At 45.0% G+C, this 27,006-nt stretch overlaps 1 protein-coding gene across 1 annotated transcript in view; it reads right to left on the bottom strand.

Annotated features, from left to right (window-relative positions):
• FOXR1 (forkhead box R1) overlaps positions 1–25,380 on the bottom strand; it is a 55,388-nt gene extending 30,008 nt beyond the window's left edge. The window contains exons 1-3 of the mRNA XM_069946665.1: positions 25,215–25,380; positions 14,237–14,290; positions 14,008–14,091 (exon numbers count right to left, since the gene is read on the bottom strand). Of these exons, the coding sequence (XP_069802766.1) occupies positions 14,008–14,091; positions 14,237–14,290; positions 25,215–25,380 (304 nt within the window). The remainder of the gene's footprint in view (positions 1–14,007; positions 14,092–14,236; positions 14,291–25,214) is intronic.
• Between the last annotated feature and the right edge of the window lie 1,626 nt (positions 25,381–27,006).

Genomic DNA, 27,006 nt, shown 5'->3' on the forward strand with positions numbered 1-27,006 from the left:
CCCACTCCTGATGCCGATCCTGCTGAGGAGATACGACCACCCTCTCCTCTGCGCGGACGTCAGTTTCTCCGCGGCGGGATCGACATCAGGAGCGGGACCGGCAGGATGGCGTAAGTATAGGGGCCGGATCCAGGGGTAGCGCGGGTTCGGGAGCCGTCCAGGGGTTACAGGTTCCCGGCGCACATCGCATCAGATTATAGTATAGGCGGTCGAGAAGACCACCCATATTATAATCTGTTGCAGTGTCCTATCGGCGGGCCAGTTCTAGGGAATCAACTGATTTCCTAGGCGGGCCAAAAATAATGGCACCGCCAGAGTTTGACTTGTCTGCCATAGACTGACAATAACACACTGAGCACGGCAGAATTCACACATATTTGCTCAGTGTGAAAATACCCTTACATGGAAAACTCACAGTATTTTCAGAGCAGTAAGTACATTATGAATTTGTTGTGGATAGTGATAAACATAATAACCTCCTTATCCAACTATTGAAGCCTACTTTGATTTTTTTTTTTTAAATTGCTGTCTTTACAGAAGAAACAAACAAACAAAGACAAAAAAACATTACACATATCCCCATAAAAACAAGTTTGAAAACTTCTCATGCTGTGTGTAAATTACTGCTATCTAGTCGTGTGGGCGGTCCTCTGCCACAAATATTCATCTGTAAATATACTGTGGTGTCCCACTAGGGGTGCTACTATTATTCACACCCTTCGCAAAAGTCTGTACTTTTTGTGGTCTATTTATAGTAAAAGTAGTTTTAAGAGTTGAGCACTAGATGTCGCTGTATTGTGCATTGATGTATGGAAGCTGCACAGCTAAAGGATCGCAAAGGGTGTTTAGGTGTACCAGAATCTGTGAAGCAGTAGGATTTCTGCTTTCTTCTCTCCTATCACCTCTTCTCTCTATTCTTCTATAGCACTCTTTTCACCCAATCACAGCGCACCCTACACTCTGTAGCGGAAGTGAGTCGAGAGGGAAGGAGGAACCGTAGAACGCAAGACAGCATAGGGTCGACAACTTTCTCTCAAGTACCCACACAAAGCACTATGCAGTGTTAAACCTCTTAGGAGAGGACCAGCCAACAGAGAACCTAAACCCATGCCGTGGATTAGAAGTAGTAACAGTGCAGGACAGTATCCACTATAGAGTCACAGAGCCAGGAACTGATCCGGGTGGAGCAAAGTTGTAGTGAGCCTATGAACTCCATCTCGCAGAGCATTCCGCTCAGCCCAGGTAACAAGTCTGGGACCTGTGTCACCTATTAGTTTGGCCAACGCTAGTGGGCATAAGGTGGTTTGAAGACTTAAACAAGGGTCAATACACAGGCACAGGTGTTCTTCTTCTTCTTCTACAAGTATTCTTCTATTGTATCCTCCAACATCCCGGCAGATCACATTTCTACATGGGTTGAGACTTTCACGGCATCCTCCTCTCTGCTACTCTACCTCAGCACAACTCTATCAACACAACTATCTCCTACTCAGAACTTCTCTCACAGATCTGGTTCTCTTATTTTCAAGCCTGTATTGGAATTTTGTCAAGTGTAAATCAAAGATCTTCTGTATTACCTAATTCACATTTACAAGTAGTAAACCAACTCAACGTTATCTCAGAGTCTGTGATAATTCGTCACCACCTGCACAGCATATACACCGCAGCCTTGAGACATTTCCCCTTTCTGTGGGTGGCGGGTCCTAATATCCGGGAGGGTCATTACACAGCTCTGGCCATCCGTGACTATATCATCTGTGACACTATCCCAAGGGACCCGGTAGCAACCCGGCAGGACACTGACCACAGGGTAAACACGGCCTTATCAACTAAAAACAGGCGTGCCATCACTGGCGCCACGCAACAACATGAGGTCCGGCTGTATCTCGGCCATCCACCACCGGAGTGATGTCACACTACAACACCTAGCAAGTGACCGGCCGTCCCTCCGATATAACACCTCAGGGGGTACACCACAAAACCTCTCTGGGCGTAATTCTCTGTGCCTGAGCCCCTAGTGTCACGGAGGGGCCCAGTGATGACGTTGGCGCACAGAGAAGATTCTGTGACACCGGGGGGCACTGACACATAGAATCACGCCCACAGGCATGATTACAGAGGAATGTTCACATCATTGGTGACTACTTGTCCCATAGGACTGCACAATAAGTTTTCAAACTTGATTTTCGGGGAGTATGTGTAATGTGGATTTGAGTATTTATATGTCTGGGAACACTGCTACTGGCTGTATTATGCTATGTTACTAACTTCTGGCCTGATTTTGTGGTAATTGGTTCCCTTTAATGCAAAATTAGAATTTGATATGAAGGGTGAAGAAAAGAAAACATGTGCAAGGCTGGATTGGGTGGGGGTAAGACACTTACCTCGGTCCTGTCGGATCAGCGTTCTGTAGCTAGAGTCTGCTCTCAGGCATATTCTATGTACAGATCGCCAATAGTACTGATCTATGCTATGGCAGAGACGCTGCGGCAGGGAGGTCTCCTGACATACTCGCAGCACGATGTCCATCCCGCTGCGTGTAGGTCTTCTCATCGACATTACAGGGCAGGGATCTGCAGCGGATTTCGCAGCGAGAAATCCGCTGCGGATCCGCCCTGTTTGCAGCCGAATTTGTTTTTAAGTATTAAAAAATGTAAAAAAAAATACATAAAATATTACATATTGTAGCATACCAATCTCTCCTGAGGGGGAGGGGGATGGGGAAAAGCGCCCCATAGAAATAAATGAGAAAATCTCTACACACGCAGGCAGTAATGGCAGTTGGAAGCCTTAGTAACAAATAGGATTACTACTTTCATTTTCAAAAGGGAGCTGGAATCTGATTACAGGGCCCCCCAACTAAATAGTACAGGTATACAGGAACCCATAACTATATATTACAGTTCTATAGGAGTCCCCCAACTATACAGTACAGGTATACAGGACCCCCCCAACTATACAGTACAGGTTTACAGCCCACCCCCCAACTATACAGAAGCAATTTCAGTTCCCTCTTAAGCATCATTTGCAATGACAATAAACAAGGCCCAATGCTGATCACTGCAGGTGAGAGCATAAATTTGGATTCTGCATTTTTTTTTTCATGGACAATTGTAGGTTGCTGCTGAGTTGAATCAGGTAAAAATCTTTATGTTTATGCACCTGGCAATAACACTGCCAATGTTGTCAGGCCTGTATTTACCCCTAGGCACTCCTGGTCCGGTGCCTAGGAGGGTGGAGGGTAGAACCAGGGGAAAAAGAACTCTTTATTTTTTTCACCCTTTCACCTCCCTCTCAGACATGTCGTTAAATTTTTTTTTTTTTTTTTTTTTTTTTGTGTGTGTGGGGGGGGATCACACACTGGGGCACAGAGTATGTAGAGAGAGAGGGTCAGGAGATAAAACACCTGCACTCCACCTCCCTCTCTCCTCCATCAGGGTATGTGCACACTTCGGAAAAGAGACGTCAAATCCGTCGCAGAATCCGCTGCTTGCGGACTGCGGCGCACGCACACATCTCCTCCCACTCTTATCTGGCCTCTCGGCTGCCTACACACTGTAGATGATGACCAGTGACCCCTTGACCCTCTCCTGCTGGGACCTCAGTGACAGCTCGTTATGTAAGTGTATATAGCACTGTCACTAATAGTGTTGTGTGTGTGTGTCTGGGGGACTACACTTCCCAGCGTGGTCTGGCTGCTGTTTGGCCCCCCTTCCCCCCCCTTAGATTTAGAGTTCAATGGGGCAAAGGCTGCATAGACAGACCACACTGGGAGTTGTAGTCTCACACTGTCTTTGTACAGTTACCCTGTGACTCTGCAACTCCTCTAGGACTAAAATATAATAACTGCCCAGTAGTGAGAAAAACTAGAGAAATAAATTAATATACAGTGGTCCCTCAACAGGGGCGTAGCTAGGGGTTCAGCCTAGGGGGAGGCGAGTGAGTCTCAGTGGGCCCACAACCGATACCCATAGGGAACCTCAGTAGATGACAATGCATTCTGAATAATAAAGGGTTTATTCTGCTATATTACTCATAGTGAACATGGACTGAGAACAGTGGAAAAGACTTTCTACATTTCACATACATAACAATGAAAAAATTAAAGGGATTATTCAGAATTACAAAAACATAGCTGTCTTTTTCCAGAAACAGCACCACCTTCCTCCAAAGCTTGGATGTAGTAGTGCAGCTCAGTTCTACTAAAAGAGAATGGAACATAGAGATAGCTATTTTTTTTCTAGTTAGCCATCCATCAATTCTTCTATCTCTTTATCTCATATCTATCTGTCTAATATCTATTGGGCAGCATGAGGACTACACCATAGCTGATGGTCAAGGACCAAATTAGCAACACCCAAAGGGGATACCCGCAGTACCAATAGAGTAAATGTATAGATAGTACAAATGCTAGATAATAACATATAGTCCCATGTAGTTCAAGGAAACTATACTAAATAATCTATATACAAAAAAAGCCAAACTAAACGGATTGCTTTTATTAATTCATAGAAACAATACATGACAATGCATTAAAAATGTAGTAGAGGAAATCAGCACTGATAATCATGGTGTATAGTGTATGAGAGCAGCCAATTTATGCCTCCATATAGTATTTAGACCCAATTTTAGCCCTCATATAGTTCGCAGGGTCCCTCTATGCACTCATGTAGTAAAAAGGCCGCCATCTATACCCTAACATAGTACATTATCCCCCCTTGTTCCTCCATATAGAAGAAAGACCCTCCCTGTACACCCCCATATAGTAGTCAGGCCCCTGTGTACCTTCATATTGAAATTCAGCTCCTCTGTGCAGCCATATAGTAGTTAGGCCTTCTGTGCCCCAATATAGTAATTATTTCCTGTTTCCATGTAGTAGTAGTTAGGTCCCTCTTTGCCCTCATATAGAAGTTAGACTCCCCTCTGTGCATCTATCTAGTATTTAGACCTCTCTTTTCAGCCACCCCCTTCCCCAGCAGTAATCTTCCCGGTAATCCTCCTGGTGGTTAGATACCCCCACCACCACTGTGAGTAGACTGTACCTCAAAATTAGGTACCTTTTCAATTAGCCAGCACATCCCATACCCCAACTGTGGTGTCTCACCACGGGTGTTGCTATCGGTTTCACCCTTCATAAAAGCCTGTACATATTGTAAGTGGTGATGAAGATAGTGATAAAGTTTTGCTACTAGATGTCGCTGTATTAGATATGTGTACTTAAATCTTTTCCTCTTCTATTCTATCATCTCACTCTACCTTTTCTACTGCACTCTTCACCCACTCACAGCGTACCTTAGATACGCTGAGGAAGGAAGTCACATGGGAAGATAGGGAGAGCAGTTCAGCCTTAGTCATAACCCCACATGGGTAGGAAGCAAGACAAGACACAGCTCACAGTTCACCCTCAGTCTACTCTACACAACACTATGCAGTGTGAAGCCCTTACAAAAGAGGACAAGTCAGAGATAACCTCAACCCACGCCGTGGACTAGGAGAGTCACAGTGCAGGACAGTATCTACAGACAGCAGTAAGCTAGGAACTGATCCGGATAGAGCAAAGTGTCTATCTCACAGCGTAGTTGTCAGCAGGAAATCCTCGGCATTCCGCTCATCCCAGGTAACAAGGTCTGGGGCCTTGCGTGATCCTCATAGGACGGGTGACCCGATACTGGTTGGCATTAGGTGGTGTGAAGACCCAAAGGTTAATACACGGGCACAAGTATTCTCTTCTTCTTAATATTCTTCTACCTCATACTCCAACATCCCGGCAGAGCTCAGTACTACTTGGGTTGGGACTCTCACAACATCCTCCTCTCTGCTACTCTGCTTCTTTGTATCTCTCTACATGCTACTCAGTCAGCACGACTGTACTCTTCACTGTATCACTGTCACAGATCTGGTTGCGGTATTATCAAGTTTCTTATCAAGTGCTTTATCAAGGGAACTATCAAGTGTATTATACCCTGTCAAGGAACTTGTTGCAGACAAGCTGGGCCGGATTAAAGGGAGGGCACACGGGGCATGTGCCCTGGGGCCTTCCCAAGCTGGAACCCGGAAGTGGTGTCCAGGAGCCAAGCCTGTGCTAAAAGCACCTGGAAACCCCACCTGCATGCTGTCCAGGGAGGGAGGGAGGTGTAGGGTTAATCCTGTGTATACATCTCCCTTCCGGCAGGCTCAGCTTCCCCCCTGGTTAGCCTGTGAGTGGATTCTTCCTGTCTCCTGCTGACGACCTCACACTTCACTCCCCTGCCTCACTGAGGAGAGGACATCTTGGGAGCTCAGCAAGAAAACCTTATCTCTCCAGTAGGGATGTGACATCATGGTGACTGCTGGAGGATCTGTCACAGCGGCTAACAGCGGCTGAAGGAAGAGAGAAGACCCATCCCCTGCCCAGATCAGGTGAGTATGAGGTTTTGTTTTGTGTTGGGGCACATCAGAGCAGGGGGTATATACTATGGAGGCATATATCAGAGCAGGGGTATATACTATGGGGGCACATCAGTACAGGAGTATATACTATGGGGGCACATTACAGTAGTGTGCATATACTATGGGGGCACATTACAGCAGTGGGTATATACTATGGGGGCAACATTACAGCAGTGGGTATATACTACCCTGAATTACGTTCTGGTTTTTTTTGCATTTTTTTTTTTTGTAGAAAACTATTTGGGAGGGACTATTAGTTTATTAGTTCAGCAGTTAGCTGCATATGTGGTTACCTATTCCATCTAAAGCACTGTCAGACTTATTTATTAGTGAGTTACAGCACATGTGCTCACTTTATCATGAGGTTACCCCAATATGCTCTACCTGAGGTGTCGTCTTCCATGTGTGGATTTTTTTGACATTTCTTACTGCTATATTTTAGCCAAGATACGATTTAGATACATGTTGTGTTCTGATTGTTTATACTAATGATACTAAAGGTCTTGATACCATTTTTTGGATTTATATTTGGAAGTGATCCCCTAAAGTGGAAAGAGAAACATTGCTCTTTGCTATAATATACACACTGCTTTTTCATAGCAGAGTTTTACTGTATCAGCTGATTAGTGATGAGCGGGCATGCTCGTCCGAGCATCTCCCGATACAGGAAACGGATGATGAGATTTTCGTGAGTAAGTTTCGGCGCTATTTCTCAGCCATACATGTCGATAGCAGCGATTGGTTGGCCAGATCAGATGACCCTGCCATATAAAACGCGCAGCCGGCAGTACTCGCTTCAGACCCATGCTGTGAGAGATTAGGGACAGAGCTGCTGCTTCTCAGGGAGAGCGTCAGTGTAGGATTTAGCGTTCCAGTAGGCAGGGAATACTAGCAATACAAACAAACAGCCCTTTTCAGGGCTTGAAATAATTTTTTAATAGTATTACTACAGACTGCTGGCTGGGACTTGCAGTGCTGCTACCACGATTTAACCAGCACGCTGTGGTGACCGGCTGCTGACAGAAAAGGGACATTAGGTGTTGCATACACACCCCTAAGAAGTGATCAGTGTTTTCTTTTTCATTTTGGTGCTGGTGGTGCTGCTGTACTACAATGGATTGCTGGGATTTGTAGTACACCTGCATAGAACTTCACTGCTCATTGGACAGGGGTGTCAGAGTGTGTATCTAGGTCCAGCCACTACCAGATTGTACCGTATAGCCCCCCCCTAAACTAGTGGGTACTACACTGTATTGCTGGGATTTGTAGTACACCTGCATAAAACTTCACTGCTCATTGTAAGGGGGTATCACAGAGTATCTAGCTCCAGCCACTACCACATTGTACAGCCCTCCTTAAACTAGTGGGTACTACACTGTATTGCTGGGGTTTGTAGTACACTACCCCTCAAGTAATGATCCCTTTGCATGAGACAATTGCCAGATCCTCAAGGATCAAAGTCAAATTCAAAACTTAAAACAGTAGGGGGGGGGGGGGGAAGAAGTGGTGAGTCACATTATGCAGGGAATGTTATCCCAACTGCTACAGTCAAATTGAAAATCAAAAGGGTGCTGGGGGTAGAAGGCTACATGTTGGCTACTGCTGGGCCTTAACTGGCATCCATGTTGACTACTGGTGTGCCTGCCCTTGCCTCCTTGTTGGCTACTGCTGGGCCTTAACTGGCATCCATGTTGACTACTGGTTTTGGACAACACAGATTACTGGGTGTTCACCCTCCTGGACCCTCGGTACAAACCAAACTTTTCCACTGTCATTCCTGCCGAGGAACGTAGTATGAGAGTGAATCAATATCAACAGGCCCTTGTGCAGAAGCTGAAAATGTACTTCCCATCTGACACCACTAGCGCCAGAGGACGTAATTCTGTGGGCCAAAGAGCGGGGGAGAGGAGCGGTGGAGCAGGCTGCTTGTCAAGGGGCAGGGGAACACTCTCCAAGGCCTTTTGACAGTTTCATGGCACCCCAGCAAGATTATGTCAACCGTCCTCAGTCTAGACAGAGTAGGGGGGAAGCCTTCAGGAAGATGTGAGGGAGTACCTTGCTGACCATACCAATGTCCTTCCCGATCACTCTACCTACAACTACTGGGTTGCAAAGCTGGATACGTGGCCCAAACTGGCGCTTTATGCCTTTGAGGTGCTGGGCTGCCCTGCCGCTAACGTGTTGTCAGAGCATGTCTTCTGGGGCCATCATCACTGATAAGCGCACCTGCCTGTCAACTGACAGGCTGACGTTTATAAAAATGAACAAAGCCTGAATTTCACCTGAATTCAACTGTCCACCCAGCTGATCGCACCCCCCGCCAACCACCCCTGATCGAGAGGCATCAGGTGTACCCTTGATGGTGACTGACAGCTGGCCTAGCCAGATTGTAGTACCAACAAGTTTTGGGGGGTCTGTACGGTACAATCTGGTAGTGGCTGTACCTATACACACTCTGTGACACCCCATTACAATGAGCAGTGAAGTGCTATGCAGGTGTACTACAAATCCCAGCAATACATTGTAGTACCCACGAGTTTTGGGGGGGCTGTACGGTACAATGTATTGCTGGGATTTGTAGTACACCTGCATAGCACTTCACTGCTCATTGTAATGTGGTGTCTCAGTGTGTTTTAGGTCCAGCCACCACCAGATTGTACCGTACGCCCCCCCCCCAAAAAAACTTGTGGGAGCACAAGTATTTTTCCTGATTTCTGTATTTCATACGCAAGGCCTATCTAAGTTCCATACTGTGCAGTGTCCATAAAATGGTGAACCCCAGGGGTAAGGGTCGAGGACGAGGGCGTGGGGCTCCAAGTGATGCCGTTGCCGGAGGCAGTGGTTCAGGGCAGGGTGACACAGCAGCACCTGTTGAGGAGTTAGCAGTGGCACACCGCAGACATCCACTCCCTAGCTTCTTTGCCCAACTCCCTAGCTTCTTTGCCCAACTTACAGGGTCTCAAGGTAGACAGATATTGAAACTGCAGCAGTGTGAACAGGTGATCACGTGGATGGCAGATAATGTGTCCAGTAACTTATCCACCACCCAGTCTTCCACACAGTCCACCCCTGCTACCCAAGGGAGTGGAACCCTTGCTTCATTAGCTCAGCTTCCTTCCCCACAGCCTGGCCCCTTTAGGGAAAGAAGGGATTCAGATCCACCACCATGCCCCCAGGAACTCTTTTCTGGACCCTTCCCTGAGTCCGAACAACCGGAGCAGTCGATCTGTCCTGATGCCCAAACTATGCAGCTCATGCAGTCAGTGGGTGATAAGAGTGGGGACTTGCAGTTGGGGTTGGAAGAGGGGTCTGATGATGACGATGAGACCCGGTTGTCAGACAGTGAGGTTGTTGTCATGGATGTAACAAAGTGAGAGTGAGGAAATGGAGTTGACAAAAATGACGTTTAGGATACACACCGCCACAGTTAATAGTTTTTAATGCCGTTTGTGCCTTAAAGGGGAGGGTAACTATCACTTCATAGAATGATTGACGTGACTATAACTTTCAAATTGACATGTCAGCCTCCATACCCCAAACAGTTGCCAAAATAGACCTCAAAGCTAGTGTAGGTATGCAGATGGGTAAAAATTGGTATGTGAAATGAAAATGGATAAGTGAAAATCCACAAAATGACAAGAACAGAATAAAAGCAGTTCAGGAAATGGCAACCCTAAGTAACAAAAAAAAAAAAATGAGAGAGAGAGAAAGAGAGAGAGAAAGAGAGAGAGAGAGAAAGAGGGAAAAAAAGAGAAAGAGAGAGAGAAAGCGAAAGAGAGAGAGAGAGAGAAAGCGAAAGAGAGAGAGAGAGAAAGAGAGAAAAAGGGAAAGAGAAAGAGAGAGAGATCCAGGCAATATACCTAATGTCTACTTGATATTCCAAGTAGACAAGTAGACATTAGTTTTCACTTATCCATTTTCATTTCACATGCCAATTTTTACCCATCTGCATACCTACACTAGCTTTGAGGTCTAGGCTTCTTTCTTTTATTCTCTGTTTGATATTTAGTGATCAGGGTAGTCACTGCCTAGTTGTGACCTCGGCCCCGGAGATTATAGTGAGCTGCACCCACCGCCTTTACTGTCCTAGTTGCCAAAATAGGGCAGAGGTTAGGGCCTTCTGCCCCTTCCTTTAAGCAAGTAGGGTTAGGGTCAGACCCTAACAAGTTTGGTTATATCAGAAATTTGGAAATGGTTACCCTTCAGTTTAATTTGTTTGGATATATACATATTGTAAGTTTGCACAGTATGAGAGAGAAATCTATCTAGCTGTGCTCATGCTTGTTTGTTAGCACTTAAAATTGTCACATTAGTCAACTAGAGAATGGGATGTCACTATTGTTGGGTGACTGTTTTTAGTTCATAGTTCACATTGTAAAAGTTTAAAGTTCTGCATTTCTCACTTTTCATTGGTTGTTGTTGTTTGATTGCACAGTTTGAGTTCACTTTTACCACTTTGATAGTTTAGAAGGATTTGTGCTTTCCCCCCAAACATTTGCACTATGATGTACCACACCACCCCTTACTAAGACACCATGTATAGATATATTGTACTTTTTTCTTAATTTAATTTTTCATAAATTTTTATTAATGGTTCTCTGTGTGCTCACTGCCATGCTGTGTCTGGTATAATTTTTGGAAGGCTCACTTGCTTCCTCACTCACTTTTAATGGTTCTCTGTGTGCTCACTGCCATGCTTGGTCTGTTATAATTTTTGTAAGGCTCACTGGCTACCGCTTCCACCTTGTTCACGCTGTCCTCACCGCCATGCTTTGACAGGCTGAATTTTTGGCTGGTTCATGATATGCTTCCTCTGTTTTAATGGTTCCCTGTGTTCTCACTGCCATGCTGTGTCAGGCTGAGTTTTTGGGTGGCCCATATGCCTACATCTGTTTTAACCAGGCTGTTGCACAGAATTAGGCATAATGGTGCCATTAGGCAGCGTCAGAGGCATGCATACAGGCATGCCCCTGCTGTTTCCTGTCCATTTCCATTGTGTTTCCATCAATTTCTGAGGTTGACAGGTTTTCACACGACCTTCCCTCTACTGAACTTAGGTCCCCTGAAAAAATGCTCGAGTCTCCCATTGACTTCAATGGGGTTCGTTATTCGAAACGAGCACTCGAGTATCGGGAGATATTAGTCTCGAGTAACAAGCACCCGAGCATTTTAGTACTCGCTCATCACTACAGCTGAGAATTCTGTACCTTCAGTAGTTTACTACTAGAGATGAGCGGAGTTCCCAAAGTTCGGGTTCGTATGAACGTATGAACTATCGGCATCTGACTCCCACTGTCTGCCGGCGGATACAGCCTAAGGAACGCCTAGAAAACTGGGATACAGCCTATGCCAAAGGCTGTATCCCAGTTTTCTAGGCGTTCCTTAGGCTGTATCCACCCACTGCATGGAGCCGGCAGACCGCGCGAGTCAGATGCCGATAGTTCAGGTTCATACGAACCCGAACTTCGGGAAATTCGCTCATCTCTATTTACTACAAAAAAAAAAAATTCCTGTCATGTTGATAGGAGTCCCCCCTGCACTTAGCAAGTGAGAATACCCCTTTAGGCTGGGTTCACACTACGTATATTTCAATCAGTATTGTGGTCCTCATATTGCAACCAAAACCAGGAGTGGATTGAAAACACAGTAAGGCTCTGATCACACAATGCTGAAATTGAGTGGATGGCCGCCATTTAATGGCAAATATTTGCTGTTATTTTAACCCATAGCTGCACCAGGACGTTACTGAACGTCCTCGTGCCGCTATGGGAGTTCAGAGGGGGGTCGCACGGCGTCGCATGTAGCCCGGGATCGCGGCTATTAGCGGGCACGGTCCGATCGCCGTGCCCGCTAATTAAGTACTTAGAAGCAGCTGTCAAAGTTGACAGCTGCTTCTAAATACTTGCTCATATGCATCCCTGGTGGTCTAGTGGGGGGATCGCCCCCCTGCGGCGCGATTGCGGGGGGGCGATCCCCGCATCCATCCCGGGCCGGGGTCTGCGCCGTAATGGCGCTGATCCCGGCTCGGCATTCTATTGCTTTTGGCTGCAGCAGCCAAAAGTAATAGAACACCGATCTCATGGATTCATGCAGTATAACTATACTGCATAGATCTCTATGAGAGATCAGAGTGCATATACTAGAAATCCCCCAGGGGGGCTTCTAGTATATGTGTAAAGTAAAAGAAAAATGTATTTTTAATAACACAAAATCCCCTCCCCTAATAAAAGTCTGAATCACCCCCCTTTCCCCATTTTATAAATAGAAATAAATAAATTAATAAACAAACATGTTTGCTATCGCCGCATGTGTAATCACCCGAACTATTAATTAATCACATTCCTGATCTCACACGGTAAACGGCGTCAGCGCAAAAAAATCCCAAAGTGCAAAATTGCGCATTTTTGGTCGCATCAAATCCAGAATAATTGTAATAACAAGGCGATCAAAAAGTCATTTATGCGCAATCAAGGTACCGATGGAAAGATCACATCATGGCGCAAAAAATGACACCTCACACAGACCCATAGACCAAAGGATAAAAGCGCTATAAGCCTGGGAATGGAGCGATTTTAAGGAACATATATTTTCTTTAAAAGGTTTTAATTTTTTACAAGCCATCAAATCAAATAAAAGTTATACATGTTACATATCGTTGTAATCGTAACAACTTAAGGAACATATATAACGAGTCAGTTTTACCCCAGGGCGAACGGAGTAAAAAAAACCCCCCCCCCCCCAAATAAAAAAAAAAAAAACATTTTTTTTTTCAATTTCACCACACATATAATTTTTTTTATAATTTTAGGCAAAAATTACATCTGCCATAGCAAAGTACAATTAGTTGCGCAAAAAATAAGGGCTCATTTGGGTCTCTAGGTGGAAAAATGCAGGCGCTATGGCCTTATATACACGAGGAGGGAAAAACGAAAATGCAAAATGAAAACTGGCTGTGTCCCCTAAGGGTTAAAACAACGGCTGTTATATTGAAATAATGGCAGTTATTTACTGTTATATGGCGGCCATCCACTCAATTTCAACATTGTGTGGACAGAGCCTGTGTTTTTAATCCACTCCTGGTTTTGGTTGCAATATGAGGACCACAATACTGACTGAAATATACGTAGTGTGAACCCAGCCTCAGGTGGCTTTCACACAGGACAACTTGCAGCGGAAATTTTGCAGCTAGTTTTGCAAAGACATCCGCTATGAGGTAAGGTCCTTGCAGGTCCCTGTCAATATAAACTCGCAGTGGATGAGCGAACCTAGAGCATGCTCGAGTCCATCCGAACCCAATCGTTCGGCATTTGATTAGTGGTGGCTGCTGAAGTTGGACAAAGCTCTAAGGTCGTCTGGAAAACATGGATACAGCCAATGACTTTATCCATGTTTTCCAGATAGCCTTAGGGCTTTATCCAACTTCAGCAGCCCCCGCTAATCAAATTCCGAATGATCAGGTTCGGATGGACTTGAGCATGCTCAAGGTTCGCTCATCTCTAGTCATAAAGACTGCTATGAGTATGTAATGCAGCCGCCCCCTTAACCCCTTAATCGGCTCCTGCTGTCTGTATAAATTACCTGTCTCCTTGCTGCACAGGGTCCCAGCTTCCTGTTCTTCCGCCCAGCCAATCAGTGTGTTGCCCAGCCGCAGCCACTGATTGGCTGGGCGGGAGAGCAAGAAGCCAGGACCCCATGCAGCAAGGAGACAGGTAATATATACAGACAGCGGGAGCAGATTAAGGGGTTAAGGGGGCGAGTGAATTATATACTGTAAATATGTATTCACAGGGACCTGCCAGGATCTTACCTCGCAGCTCATCTCGCTGTAAAACTCGCAGGTAGATTTCCACTGCGAGACGTCCTGTGTGAAGGCACCCTTAGGGTGTGTTCACACGTACAGGATCTGCACTAGATTTGATGGCACAGATTTGCTTTGAATCTAATCTGGGCCATCAAATCTACTGCGGATCCTGTACATGTAAACATACCCTAAATGTGTTTGTTTGTTTTTTAACTGGACCAGGAACCAAAACTTGGAAGCAGTGCCAAGCTGAATTTCTGTAGGTAAGAAAACCATCAAAAACCATATGTGGCAGGCACTCTGTGCTTTGTGTATATGGTGCTACAGAAACAATTGTACAAGTGACTGGCTGTGTGCTAGCATCACTGGTCACATACATGGCTATATGCAAAATCACTGTGCTAACGCGGATGGTTTGGTGCTGGTTAAATCTGTTTATGTAGGGTGGATCCCTAGAGTGAGTTACCCTGGTGGGCCCAAAGTACCCCAGTGTAACACTGCCGCCCAGCTCCCTATCCCTGCTCCTACCAACCATAAATCGTGCCACTCCTTCAGGCAGGATGAACCAGGTTTGTTTATGGTTTAAAAAAAAATAAGTAGACAGGCCAGCCCTCTATATTTTGCATGGGACTGCACAGGTAAAAGCTACTTCACAGAAAGGACTTGACGTTAGGGGACATTGCAGTAAAAAACATCATATTACCTCAAGGAAATTCACCTCTGCTACATCTGTAGCATGTTGGGGATTGTATTTGATTTGTCCTGCGAGCCAGAATGTGTGACCAGGCCTACTCCCCTGCTCTGTTGGGCCAGTATAACTTTTCACTAGTGTAGGTACACTATAAATAAATACAACTGCACTGTGGAAACATAGCTTTAGGCTTTAAACACAAAATAGTGTGCACCATATGATACATAACCCGACATATAGCCTGTGTGCAGCCTATGATATATATACTCACAGGCACACATGCCTGTGTGCAGCATATGACATAACCTATGTCATATGCTGCATGCAGGCTATATATGCCATATCATGGGTTGCACACAGCTGTGTATTTTAATCCTTAGGGTACCTTCACATGTACCACTATAGATTCTTCACAGCCTTTAAGTACTTTCTGGGTGCTCTTTACTGCTTCAGGTAGTGTACATGGTTGGAAACTGAAGTAGCCACCTGTATAGATCGCTGTATGGTTTACTCTTGGGGGGTAAAATGGGGGGGGCCCAACAAAATTGTCGACCAGGGCCTCCACCTACCTTAATACGGCCCTTTTCAAGTAAAAACAAGCTTATTTATGATAAAGAAACTCTGTGATTCTTCACCTCACACCGACACAATGTACACTACAGCCTTGGGACATTTCCCCTTTTCTGTGGGTGGCAGTTCCGATAGTCCAGGAGGGTCACTACACCACTCTGGTCCACCGCAATATCATCCCAAGGGACCCCATAGCAGTCCAGTAGGACACCGTTCACAGGGGAACAACGGACAACCGGCCCTTTAAAATAAAAGCAGGGGTGCCACCACACCTGTGTGCCCAACCGGCACTAGCGTCAGAACATAACATCACTGGGTCCGGCTGTATCTCTGCCAACCGCCATAAAGCTAGCGTCACACCTCAAAACGTAGCAAGTGACCAGCCGATCCTCTGACACAACACCCCGGGGGCACACCACACAACCGCCACAGATAACATCCTTCCCAGGAGTTAGCCCCAACCACCCATATAGGTCTCCACCTTTTTAACTAAGGGGAAAAAAAGCCATAGTTACCTGCTGTGCGGTTTCAGTACTGTAGTCTTCTTATGTCGACTCTCTCCCTGCTCTGCGAGTGCAGGAGTGACATCACTCACGTCCCACAGCTCTAAGGAAGGGAACGGCCTCTTAAGGCCACAACAGTGATTGGCAGGGTGGAGAGGCAATGCTCTCCTTTCCTTGTCAATAATCCTGCTGCATGTTCTCCTTGCATACAAGCGCATACAGCTAAATGGTCAGACACAACATTCTGTAGCCGTGTGGGCCCCCAGGAGCACTGATTGCTGGCCAGGGGCCACCTACAGCCAATAGACATCTGTTAGGTCTATCTGCAACAGCAGTAACTTTTGTGGACAACTTTAACTGGCGAAATCTTCAGCGGGCCCCCTACCTTTGTGGGCCCGGGAGCCGCCGCCCCCTCTGCCCCCACCAAATTACGCTACTGCTCAACATACAATATTAATTGGTTCCAGGACAATCATTGTATGTTGAAACCAGTGTATGTTGAGACCAAAACTCTATGGAAAACTGGTAATTGGTTCTAAATCCCCAAAAGGAGAATAAAAATGAAAATTTTAAGGAAAATAAGCAGCTAATATGGACACAGCAAACCCTTACAACATACAACAGTCAGAAAGAGTTACAGAACACTCTAAATTACTTTCTATGTAGAGGACTGTTGCATTTTCAAGGGTTTAAATGGATCACACAGGGTCCAAGAAAATAAAATGAAACCGCCATTACCTGGTGCCCAAAGGTGCAGCTCATCCTGGCACAGGTAAAGAGCAGTACAGGACATGTAGTATCACACTATAATGTAGTGAGGAGATACCAGACAGCCACAGCATGCACTTCACTAATACTAGGATTTTACCAGTTGTTTACCATTGTTTGTTGAGTATGGTCTCAAGTTATGATGGTCCATAAAGACACATTGTATGTTGAAAATATTGTCTCTTGAGGCCATTGTAAGTTGAAGGACCACTGTATTTGGTATGAACCACTTCCAGGGTATGAAAACAGAATAGTATTGATCTTGTGTGGTAAACATGTACCCAATGGCAGAATTATTTTTATCTTTTGGTAATATCTGATCCTATATAAAACATTGAATAATAACCAACCAGTAAGTCCCATGTACCCCAAAATTGTATTAGAAAAACTGGTATGGTGGTATTATCCAGTCACAGTATGGTGGTATCAGGTGTGGTATGGCAGTGTTATCCAGTGTGATGGGTCCCTTGGGCTCTTATCACGGTGGTTCAGAGTGGGGAGATGACCCACCCGGACTGTCGGTGTCGCCACCCACAGAAATGGAAGAATGACCCAAGGATGGTGCAATTATCACGGAGTCCCAGCAGAATAAATAAAGTGGTAGAGAGGCAGTGCTGGTTCAGTTGAGTTGAGTACAAGAGTAGAGGGGAGTTTGTCTGGAGAGCCCCAACCCAGTGTAGTTATTTGCTTTGCCAGGTGAGAAGAAATACTTTGAGAAGAGGAGAATACTTGCGCCCATGTTTTGATCTGAAGGTCGCTATAACCACCTTCTGCATTGCAGTGTCGGGTTACCCATCCTACGAGGGTGACACAAGCCCCAGTCTTGGTTACCCAAGTGTAGCTAAGTGTCCGAGCATGTCCCGTTGTCACCTGCGCTGTGAGATACGTAGACCTTGATTAAGGTTGCTTTACACTATCCGGGTCAGTTCCTCTGTCTAGGATACCACCCTGCTCTTTTAAAGCGACTCTGTACCCACAATCTCACCCCCTCAAACCGCTTGTACCTACAGATAGCTGCTTTTAATCCAAGATTTGTCCTGTGGTCCGTTCGGCAGGTGATGTAGTTATTGTCATAAAAAACTTTTAAACTGGCAGCCCCGTGCCCTTTGGCTGTGGCTTAGTTTGCATTAGGCTAGCACAACCTCTCCGTCCCTCCTCACCATTTTTCCTATTCCTCTGCAGTGAAAACACACAGGTGACTTAATGATCCAGCCCTTGTGCCGTCCTCTCACAGCTGATGAATAGGAGGCAATCTACCTGGAGCATTCCTAATGATGAGGAGGGTGGGGAGGGGGGACAGAGAGGTTGTGCCAGCCTAATGCATACATAATGTAAGCCACAGCCAAAGGACACAGGGCTGCCAGTTTAAAAGTTTTTTTATGACATTAACTGCATCACCTGCCGAACGGACCCCAGGACAGATTTTGGATTAAAAGCAGCTATCTGAAGGTACAAGCGATTTGGGGAGGGTCAGATTATGGGTACAGTCAGAGAGCTTCTCGGAGTGGGCTGGGGTGATCTCTGACTTGTCCTCTTTCAGCTGCTTAGCACTGCATAATGTCTGTAGTGGTAGTTTTAGAAAAGAAAGCCTCTGCATTCTCCATACAAGTGTTTCTGTTCACTACCCCGGCTAGACTACACTGGCATAAGCCAGGGCCCAGCTTGACTGGGACTTTCTTGTCTTGTGTCATCTCTGTACAGGAACCTGACTAAGACTGACTAACTTCCCACCAGTGCAAAACTCCTCCTACAGGGGTCTAAGTGAACTTCCCTGGGATTGGTGGGGAGGTGTCTGTGTACACGCAGGAATGAGAGGATAGAGATAGGTTGAGAGAAAGAAGCATCTCCATTGGTCAGCAAAGACCATATGGTACAGAAACAACAGTAACCCATCATAAACTACAGCTGTGCAATCAGTAGCGTAATTTGGTGGGGGCAGAGGGGGCGGCCGCACCCGGGCCCACACAGGCAGGGGGCCCACTGAGGATTTTGCCAGTTAATGCTGTCCGCAAAAGCTATTGCTTTTGCAGGCAGACTTAAAGTGACACTGTCACCCCCTATTTGCATTTTGACTGCTCTCCACAGGTGTAAAGGGTAAATGTTACAGCTTTAATTACTTATTTTATATCACACCTCATGGTGCTTGTTCTGGTAAAAAGTAGTTTTTATCACCTGTGGATTGGTATATGTGGGCGGGGCGCTGCCTTTGTGCCACTTAGCCCCGCACCCATCCGTGAAGTCATCGCCGCATAGGCCCCGCCCCTCTGCGGCCATTGGTGTGGGACAATCTAGGGGGGTGGGTCCTAGAACTTTAGGCTGGCCCTTCCCATGGCTGCTGAGGGGGCGGGCCTATGCGATAATGTCACGGATGGGGGCGGAGTTAAGTGGTGCTAGGGGCAAAGCGATGTGGCACAAAGGCAGCGAGACCCCGCCCACATACCAATACACAGGTGATAAAAATGACTTACCAGAACAAGCACCATGGAGGTATGATATAAAATAAGTATCTGTGGAGAGCAGTCAAAATGCAAATAGGGTGTGACAGTGTCACTTTAACAAATGTCTATTGGCTGTAGTTGGCCCCTGGCCAGCAACCAGTGCCCCTAGGGGGGCCCACATGGCTACAGAATGTTGTGTCTGACCATTCAGCTGTATGCGCTTGTATACGAGAAGAACATACAGTTAAATACAGTTAAATGCAGCAGGATAATTGACAAGGCAAGGAGAGCATTGGCTCTCCACTCTGCCAATCACTGTTGTGGCCAAAAAAGGCTGTTCCCTCACTGTGGGACATGATTGATGTCACTCGTGTGCTCACAGAGCAGGGAGAGAGTTGACTTCAGAAGACTATAGTACTGCAACCGCACAGCCAGTAAGTATGGCTTTTTTTTTGTTATAAAGGAGGAGACCTATGTGGGTGGGTGGGAGGGACTATCTCCTAGGAAGCATGTTACCAAGGGGGGTTGAATATGGAATGTGCTGGCTTACTGAAAAGGGGGTACCTAATTTGGAGGTACAGTCTACTCACAGTGGTGGTGTCTAACCACCAGGAGGATTACCAGGGAGATTACTGCTGGGGGATTACCTACATGAGATGGTGAAGGGGATGGGGATGGGGATGGGGCGGGGGTTGCCTGCACAGAGAGGTCTAAATACTAGATAGATGCACAGAGGGGAGTCTAACCTTTATATGAGGGCACAGAGGGCCCTAACTACTACTACATGGAAACAGAGGGAAATAATTACTACTAACTACTATATGGATGCACAGAGAAGCTTAATTTCAATATGAAGGTACAGGAGGGGCCTCACTACTATATGGGGGTGCACAGGGAGGGTCTATCTTCTATATGGAGCAACAAGGGGGGATAATCTACTATGTTAGGGTATAGATGGTGGCCTATTCACTATATGAGAGCATAGAGGGACCCTGCGAACTATATGAGGGCTAGAACTGGGTCTAAATACTACATGGAGGCATAAATTGGCTGCTCTCATATACCCTGTACACTATGATTATCGGTGCTGATTTCTTCTACATTTTTAATGTATTGTCATGTATTGTTTCTATGAATTCGTAAAGTAACTATTATTTAGTTAGTTTGCAATAGTCTGGCTTTTTGTATATAGGTTATTTAGTATAATTGCCTTGAACTGCATGGGACTATTTATTGTTATTACCCAGCATTTGCACTATACATGTACTCTATTGGTATTGCGGGTATCTCCTTTTGGTGTTGCCTATTTGGTCATTGACCATCAGCTATGGTGTGGTCCTCATGCTGACCAATAGATATTGGACAGATAGATATGAGATAAAGAGATAGAAGAATGGATGGATGGCTAATTAGAAAACAAAAACAGTGCCATAGCTTCCTCTGTTGTTTCTCTGTTCCTCTATGTTGTTTGTGGTATTACAACTTGGTTCCATTCGCTTTTAGTGGATCTGAGCTACACTACTACATCCAAGCTTTGGAGAAGAGTGGCGCTATGTTTTTGCAATGCTGGATAACCCCCTAATTTTTCATGGGTATATATGGGAAGTGTAGAAAGTCTTTTCCACTGTTCTCAGTCCCTGTTCACTATGAATAATGTAGTAGAAAATACCCTATATATTATTCGGAAAGCATTGTCATCTACTGAGGTTCCCTATGGGTAACATAATCGGTTGGGGGCCCTCTGAGACTCACTCGCCCCCCCCTAGGCTGAACCCCTAGCTTCGCCCCTGTGTGCAATACACAGAAATATATAACACTGACATCTAGTGGTTAACAATAAAATAACTTGAAAAGAAAAAGAACCACTGTGGTGGGACACCACACATGGAATATGGGAATAAGGATTTAGACTGATCAATTATCGATAGGATTGTTCATAAACTAGGTCAGTGAAAATGGGGCGTCTTCAGGTTTAGGGCCTAGGGCAGCAGGAGCTTCAAATACAGCCCTGAATGTTGTATGTAACCAGCCTCTGTATTACACTGCCAATGTCTTTGTATTAAGTCTTATAACATGACTTTTAGGTATTCGGTATTGAGGATGTTAAACGTTTTATTTTATTTCTAATAATTGCATAAGTTACAATTTACATAAACCGTGCAGAACTGTTGGGAGTATATAGGGCTCCTGATTATTTACCTTAAAGCGACTCTATACCCACAATCTGCCTCCCCAAACCGCTTGTACCTTCAGACAGCTGCTTTTAATCCAAGATCTGTCCTGGGATCCGTTTGGCAGGTGATGCAGTAATTGTCTTAAAAAACAACTTTAAAACTTACAGCCCTGTCAAATTGGCATGGCCTAGAGTGTGTACGCCCTTTCAACACCCCTACTCATCACTAGGAATACTCCCGGCAGGATTTTTCCTATTCATCACCTGTCTGAACACTGCACAGGTGCCTAAATGATCCAGGTCATGTGCAGTGTTCACACAGGTGATGAATAGGAAAAATTGTTCTAGGGGCATTCCTAATAATGAGGAGGGCGGGTTGGAGGGATGGAGAAGTGTCGCAATCCTTGGACATGGGTACTCTAGGCCATGCCAATTTTACAGAGGGATGCAAGTTTAAAAGTAGTTTTTTAGGACAATAACTACATGACCTGCCGAACGGACCTCAGGAAAGATCTTGGATTAAAAGCAGCTATCGGAAAGTACAAGCAGTTTGGGGGGGGGGGGGGGGGGGTTGGTTCAGATTGTGGGTACAGAGTTGCTTTAAAAAAAAAAAAAAAAAAAACACACTGACACTTTATAACCAGTGTAACAGGCCAGAGTATACCCCCAGCCCTGACTATACCCGGGGTTAAAATGGCCTAGGGTATATTTTGGCCTAGGCAAATTCATACACCCTCAGGCCGTTTTATCCCCCCATGAAATCAGTAGCATTGAGTGATAGAAACAAGAATTACTTATTTTTTCAACAATTTATTGGGGATTCAGCTTTGTCTGCTGAGTTAAGTCAGAAGCTGACTGATGTAAATCTTATAAATCTAAACACACAGGGGACATCATTGCATTTGTACTTTTTTTTGGCTAATAAATGGAGATTAATGGTGTGTTTACACAGAGATTTATCTGACAGATCTTTGAAGCCAAAGCTAGAAACAGACTATAAACAGGGAACAGGTCTTAAAGACAGATTTCTCCTCTTTCAAATGCATTCCTGGCTTTGGCTTCAAAAATCTGTCAGTTAAATCTCTGTGTAAACGAACCATTAGTGCACTCCATAAATATATGTGCAAGGCTTAAGGGTTTTTGCTCTATTTTACATAAGTGTCCAATGCAATCCTAAATATGGCTCTAGTGTTATAGGTCTATATGCACACAAAATGTTTAAACCAAAACCGAAAAGAAACAAATGCAAGACCAAGATATAGAAAAAGTATTATCCTTTATTAATGTATATAAAAATAAACTTGGTTAAAAATACATGTAAAAGGGAGCTGGAGCTGATACAAATCCCCTACAGAGGGTGGATACAAGTAGGTTCAATCACATAAAGTGCCAAGTCACATAATAAATAACAGTAAGTAGAGAACCTATATACATATATACTGGGCACTGGGCATCCATTAGAAAGAATAAGTAAAACTCACAGTGAAAGAAACAAAAATAAATACCAACTACAGTTCATAAATATTACCCATATATGTCCTTAGTATATTTGTCCACCTCACCACTTACCCGACGCGCGTTTCGCGTGTTGCTTTATCGAGGGTGATGTCACAAGAGCTGGGCTAAACCCCACAGAACCACTCAGTACATACCCCCACAGATGTATCACATTAAGTAATCAGATGGAAACCCATGTCCGTAATGCCGGATAAACCGGAAATGACGTTCCCAGGTCATGTGATACTGCCCGGTCATGTGATGGATGTCATAAGATACACAAGAAATATCCCCCGTCTGCAAAGACATTTCATCACATAACTATCTCCCCCTCCTAGATCATATGAACAGCTAGTGATTCCTACATTTATAAACATACCTCTCATGCCCATAGTATTCACGGATCATGATACCAGAAATGACGCGCATCACATGATCACGTCTCCGGGAACTTCCATAATAAAAAAAACGGATCAAAATGCATTTGATGCATTTTTTTTTAGTGTACACAAAAAGTGTGGTTGACCACGTTTTTGTGTACGCAAAAAAAAAAAAAAAAAAAAAGATTCGTTTTGATTCGTTTTTCAATCCATTTTTTTTTTTTGCAAAAATGGATGGAAAAAAACTGTCTGCAAAAATGCAGTGTGAACCCAGCCTTAGGGTCCATTTACACAGAAAGATTATCTGACAGATTATCTGCCAAAGATTTGAAGCTAAAGCCAGAAACATACAATAAACAGAGATCAGGTCATAAAGGAAAGCCTGAGATTTCTCCTCTTTACAAATCCATTCCTGGCTTTGGCTTCAAACTTTGGCAGATAATCTGTCAGATAATCTTTCTATCTAAATGGACCCTTATGGTGCATTTACACAGAGAGATTTATCTGACAGGTTTTTGAAGCCAAAGCCAGGAACAGACTATAAACAGGGTGCAGGTCATAAAGGAAAGACTAAGATTCCCTGTCTTTTCAAGTCCATTCCTGACTTTGGTTTCCAAAATTGGTCAGATAAATCTGCCTGTGTAAACGCACCATTAGGCATAAATTGCGCAAATTAGTGTGCAAGATGAATTAAGGCAATTGTGCGTCTAATGATTTTTGTGCAACAACCGTAAAATTTTGCGCAGCCCATAAAAACCTCCTCCTGCTCAAAAAAATTGTGCAGACGATGCACTGATGGGACAGCACCATCTACTGTCAGTTCCATGTAAGTACTTTATTTCTCAAGAAGGAACAACTGTAGGATAAAAAAAAATTAAAAAATCTGCACACTTTTCAACAAATTAGAGATAAAGTGAGAAAACCAGTGAAGTGACAACATTATGACCTACAGCAATAAAATCTGGCCTAAGCTATTTTATACCACCGGTATAGAATATATCCCCTAGGGTATTCTGTGGCCTGGGCCAGAACTGATAAAACCAGTGGCATGATAACTTGGAAGGATATAGTCTGGCCCAGACTGTTTTACACCCCCAAATATAGAGTTTATACCCCAGGGTATATTGTGGCTTGGGCTAGACTATACCCAGGTTTATAGTATGGCCTAGGCTATTTTACACCCCTACTACATTACTGTGGCCTGGGCCAGGGGTGAGAAAACCAGTCAAGTAATAATATTATTGCCCGGAGAGACATAGTCTGGCCTAGGCTGTTTTACACCCACAGGGATAGAGTTTATTCCCTGGGGTATACTATGGCCTGGTTTGGCATTAAATGGATATAATTTGGCCTGGATGGATATACTTTGGCCTAGGCTATTTTACACCCTGGGGTATTTGTTTGGCCTAGGCTATTTTATACCCCGGGATATACTCTCGCCTAGGCCAAACTATACCCGGGTATAATCTGGACGGGGGGTTAATCTGGCCTGCTACACCAAGCAGCTCCGGGTTCACTTTTTAGTGACAAATAATTACCGTTATTTCAAAACAACAGCTGTGATTTGCCGTTAAATGTCGGCCATCCACTAAATTTCAACAGTGTGTGAACATAGCCTTTCTTTGTCTTTTTAAGCCACTCCTGGTTTTGGTTGAAAAAAAAAAAACCTGACCAAAACACTGAGCAAAAATACTGTGTGTGGCTATATCCAGGTTTACCAGGCAGCCCTAGAGCTGCACTAAACTACTTCAGTCACTGGTATTCAGCCTAACGATAAATTGCAATCATCTCTAGTTACTAAATACAATACACGCAGTAAAACAATACACATTATAAAATAAGACAGTGTGAAGAAATGCCTGTACCAAAAACCTGTATACCTGAAATGTGGAAAGACGACATCACTATACAGGACAAGCTTTGATTCACACCTTTTACTGAAATTACTTTACAAGAAGTCTTACCAATAAAGTACTGGTCAATAGTCAGACACTGCTTCATCTCCTCTGTCATGTCCCAATCTTCCAAAGCAGTGGTTAGGTGGAGGTTCTCATATCTACTTCTATCTGAGAAGCGTAAATACATTCTTTCTTGCTCCTCAAAAGTCACTAACACAGTTCTCAGGTGCATGCATTCGGCAGGTGATTTGTAAGGTTACATCCTGACCCCACCCACTCACATTTAAAGAGTCAGGGTCCTTTTACAGAAAGATTATCTGACAGATTATCTGCCAAAGATTTGAAGCCAAAGCCAGGAATGGATTTGAAAAGAGGAGAAATCTCAGGCTTTCCTTTATGACCTGATCTCTGTTTATTGTATGTTTCTGGCTTCAGCTTCAAATCTTTGGCAGCTAACCTGTCAGGTAATTTTTCTGTGTAAATGGACCCTTAAGCTGGGTTTACACGAAACAATAATTCGCCCGATCGTACGATTAACAATGTCGGAGTAACAATTTTTTTTTTCATAACGATCAGCATTTAGATGGTACGATATATTGTACGGAAAAATCGTTTTGCGATCGTTTTAAGATCACGCGCCCGGCCCCCCGCTCATCCGCAGCCTGGCCCCCCACTCTTCCGCAGCCCGGCCCCACGTTCAACCGCAGCCCCCTGCGCTGGCTCGAATGCCACCACCACCGCCCCAATCGCCACCCCTGCCGCTCCGATCGCCCCCGCCGCGAGCATACCTTACCTGCTTGGCGTAGCGGGTGTTCGTAATTCCCGGCTCCCCTCTTCAGTGCAGAGCCGGGAATTTCACCCGCTACGCCGAGCAGTTAAGGTATGCTCGTGGCCGGGGCGGTGGGGCCGATCGGGGCGGCGGCGGGGGAGTGGGGACGGGAGATCGGTGGGGGGGAGGGGGCGATCGGTGCATCGGGGGTGGCGATCGGGGCGGCGCAGGGGGCTGCGGATGAGCGGGGGGCCGGGCTGCGGGCGGACGGACTTTCGCAACGACTGTTTACTCAGAATGATCTGCGAATTTTTTGCGAACGACGAACGACGATTTAAGAACAAGTTAAAAGATCAGAATGAACGATTTCTCGCTCATTGTTCGATCGTTCACTGCGTTTACACGTACGATTATCGTTCGAATTCGTTTAAACACAGCATTAGGGTACAAACCCACATACCGTATACGCAGCAGATACGCAACAAATACGCAACAAATACGCAGCAGATTTGATGGTGAAGATTTGATGCTGTGTTCAGTTATTTAGATCTAATCTGCTGCGTATTTGCTGCGTATTTGCTGCATATTTGCTGCGTATCGCAGCAGTAAATACGCTGCGTATACGGTGTGTGGGTTTATACCCTTAGTGTGATTTACAATATAGCCTAGTGAAATTCCCACTGACTAGAGATGAGCGAACCTCGAGCATGCTCGAGTCTATCCGAACCCGAGCATTCGGCATAGCGGGGGCTGCTGAAGTTGGATAAAGCTCTTAAGCTGTCTGGAAAACATTAATGCATGGATATGTTTTCCACATAGCCTTAGGGCTTTATCCAAGTTCAGCAGCCACCGCTATGCCGAATGCTCGGGTTCTGATAGACTCGAGCATGCTCGAGGTTCGCTCATCTCTACCACTGACATATTACTCTCAATGGGGGACATTTATTAAGTCCGGCGTTTTTATGATGGGCTTACAAATGTCCCACAGCTTCGGAGCTCAGAGGATTTATGTAGAGGCGCACTAATAATTCAATAATTTGAAACCTACGCCAGCTCAGTATCATTCCCCCCCAGTAAAAATTATAAATG

Source organism: Dendropsophus ebraccatus, chromosome 12 (genome assembly GCF_027789765.1).
Source record: "Dendropsophus ebraccatus isolate aDenEbr1 chromosome 12, aDenEbr1.pat, whole genome shotgun sequence".
Lineage (NCBI taxonomy): Eukaryota > Metazoa > Chordata > Amphibia > Anura > Hylidae > Dendropsophus > Dendropsophus ebraccatus.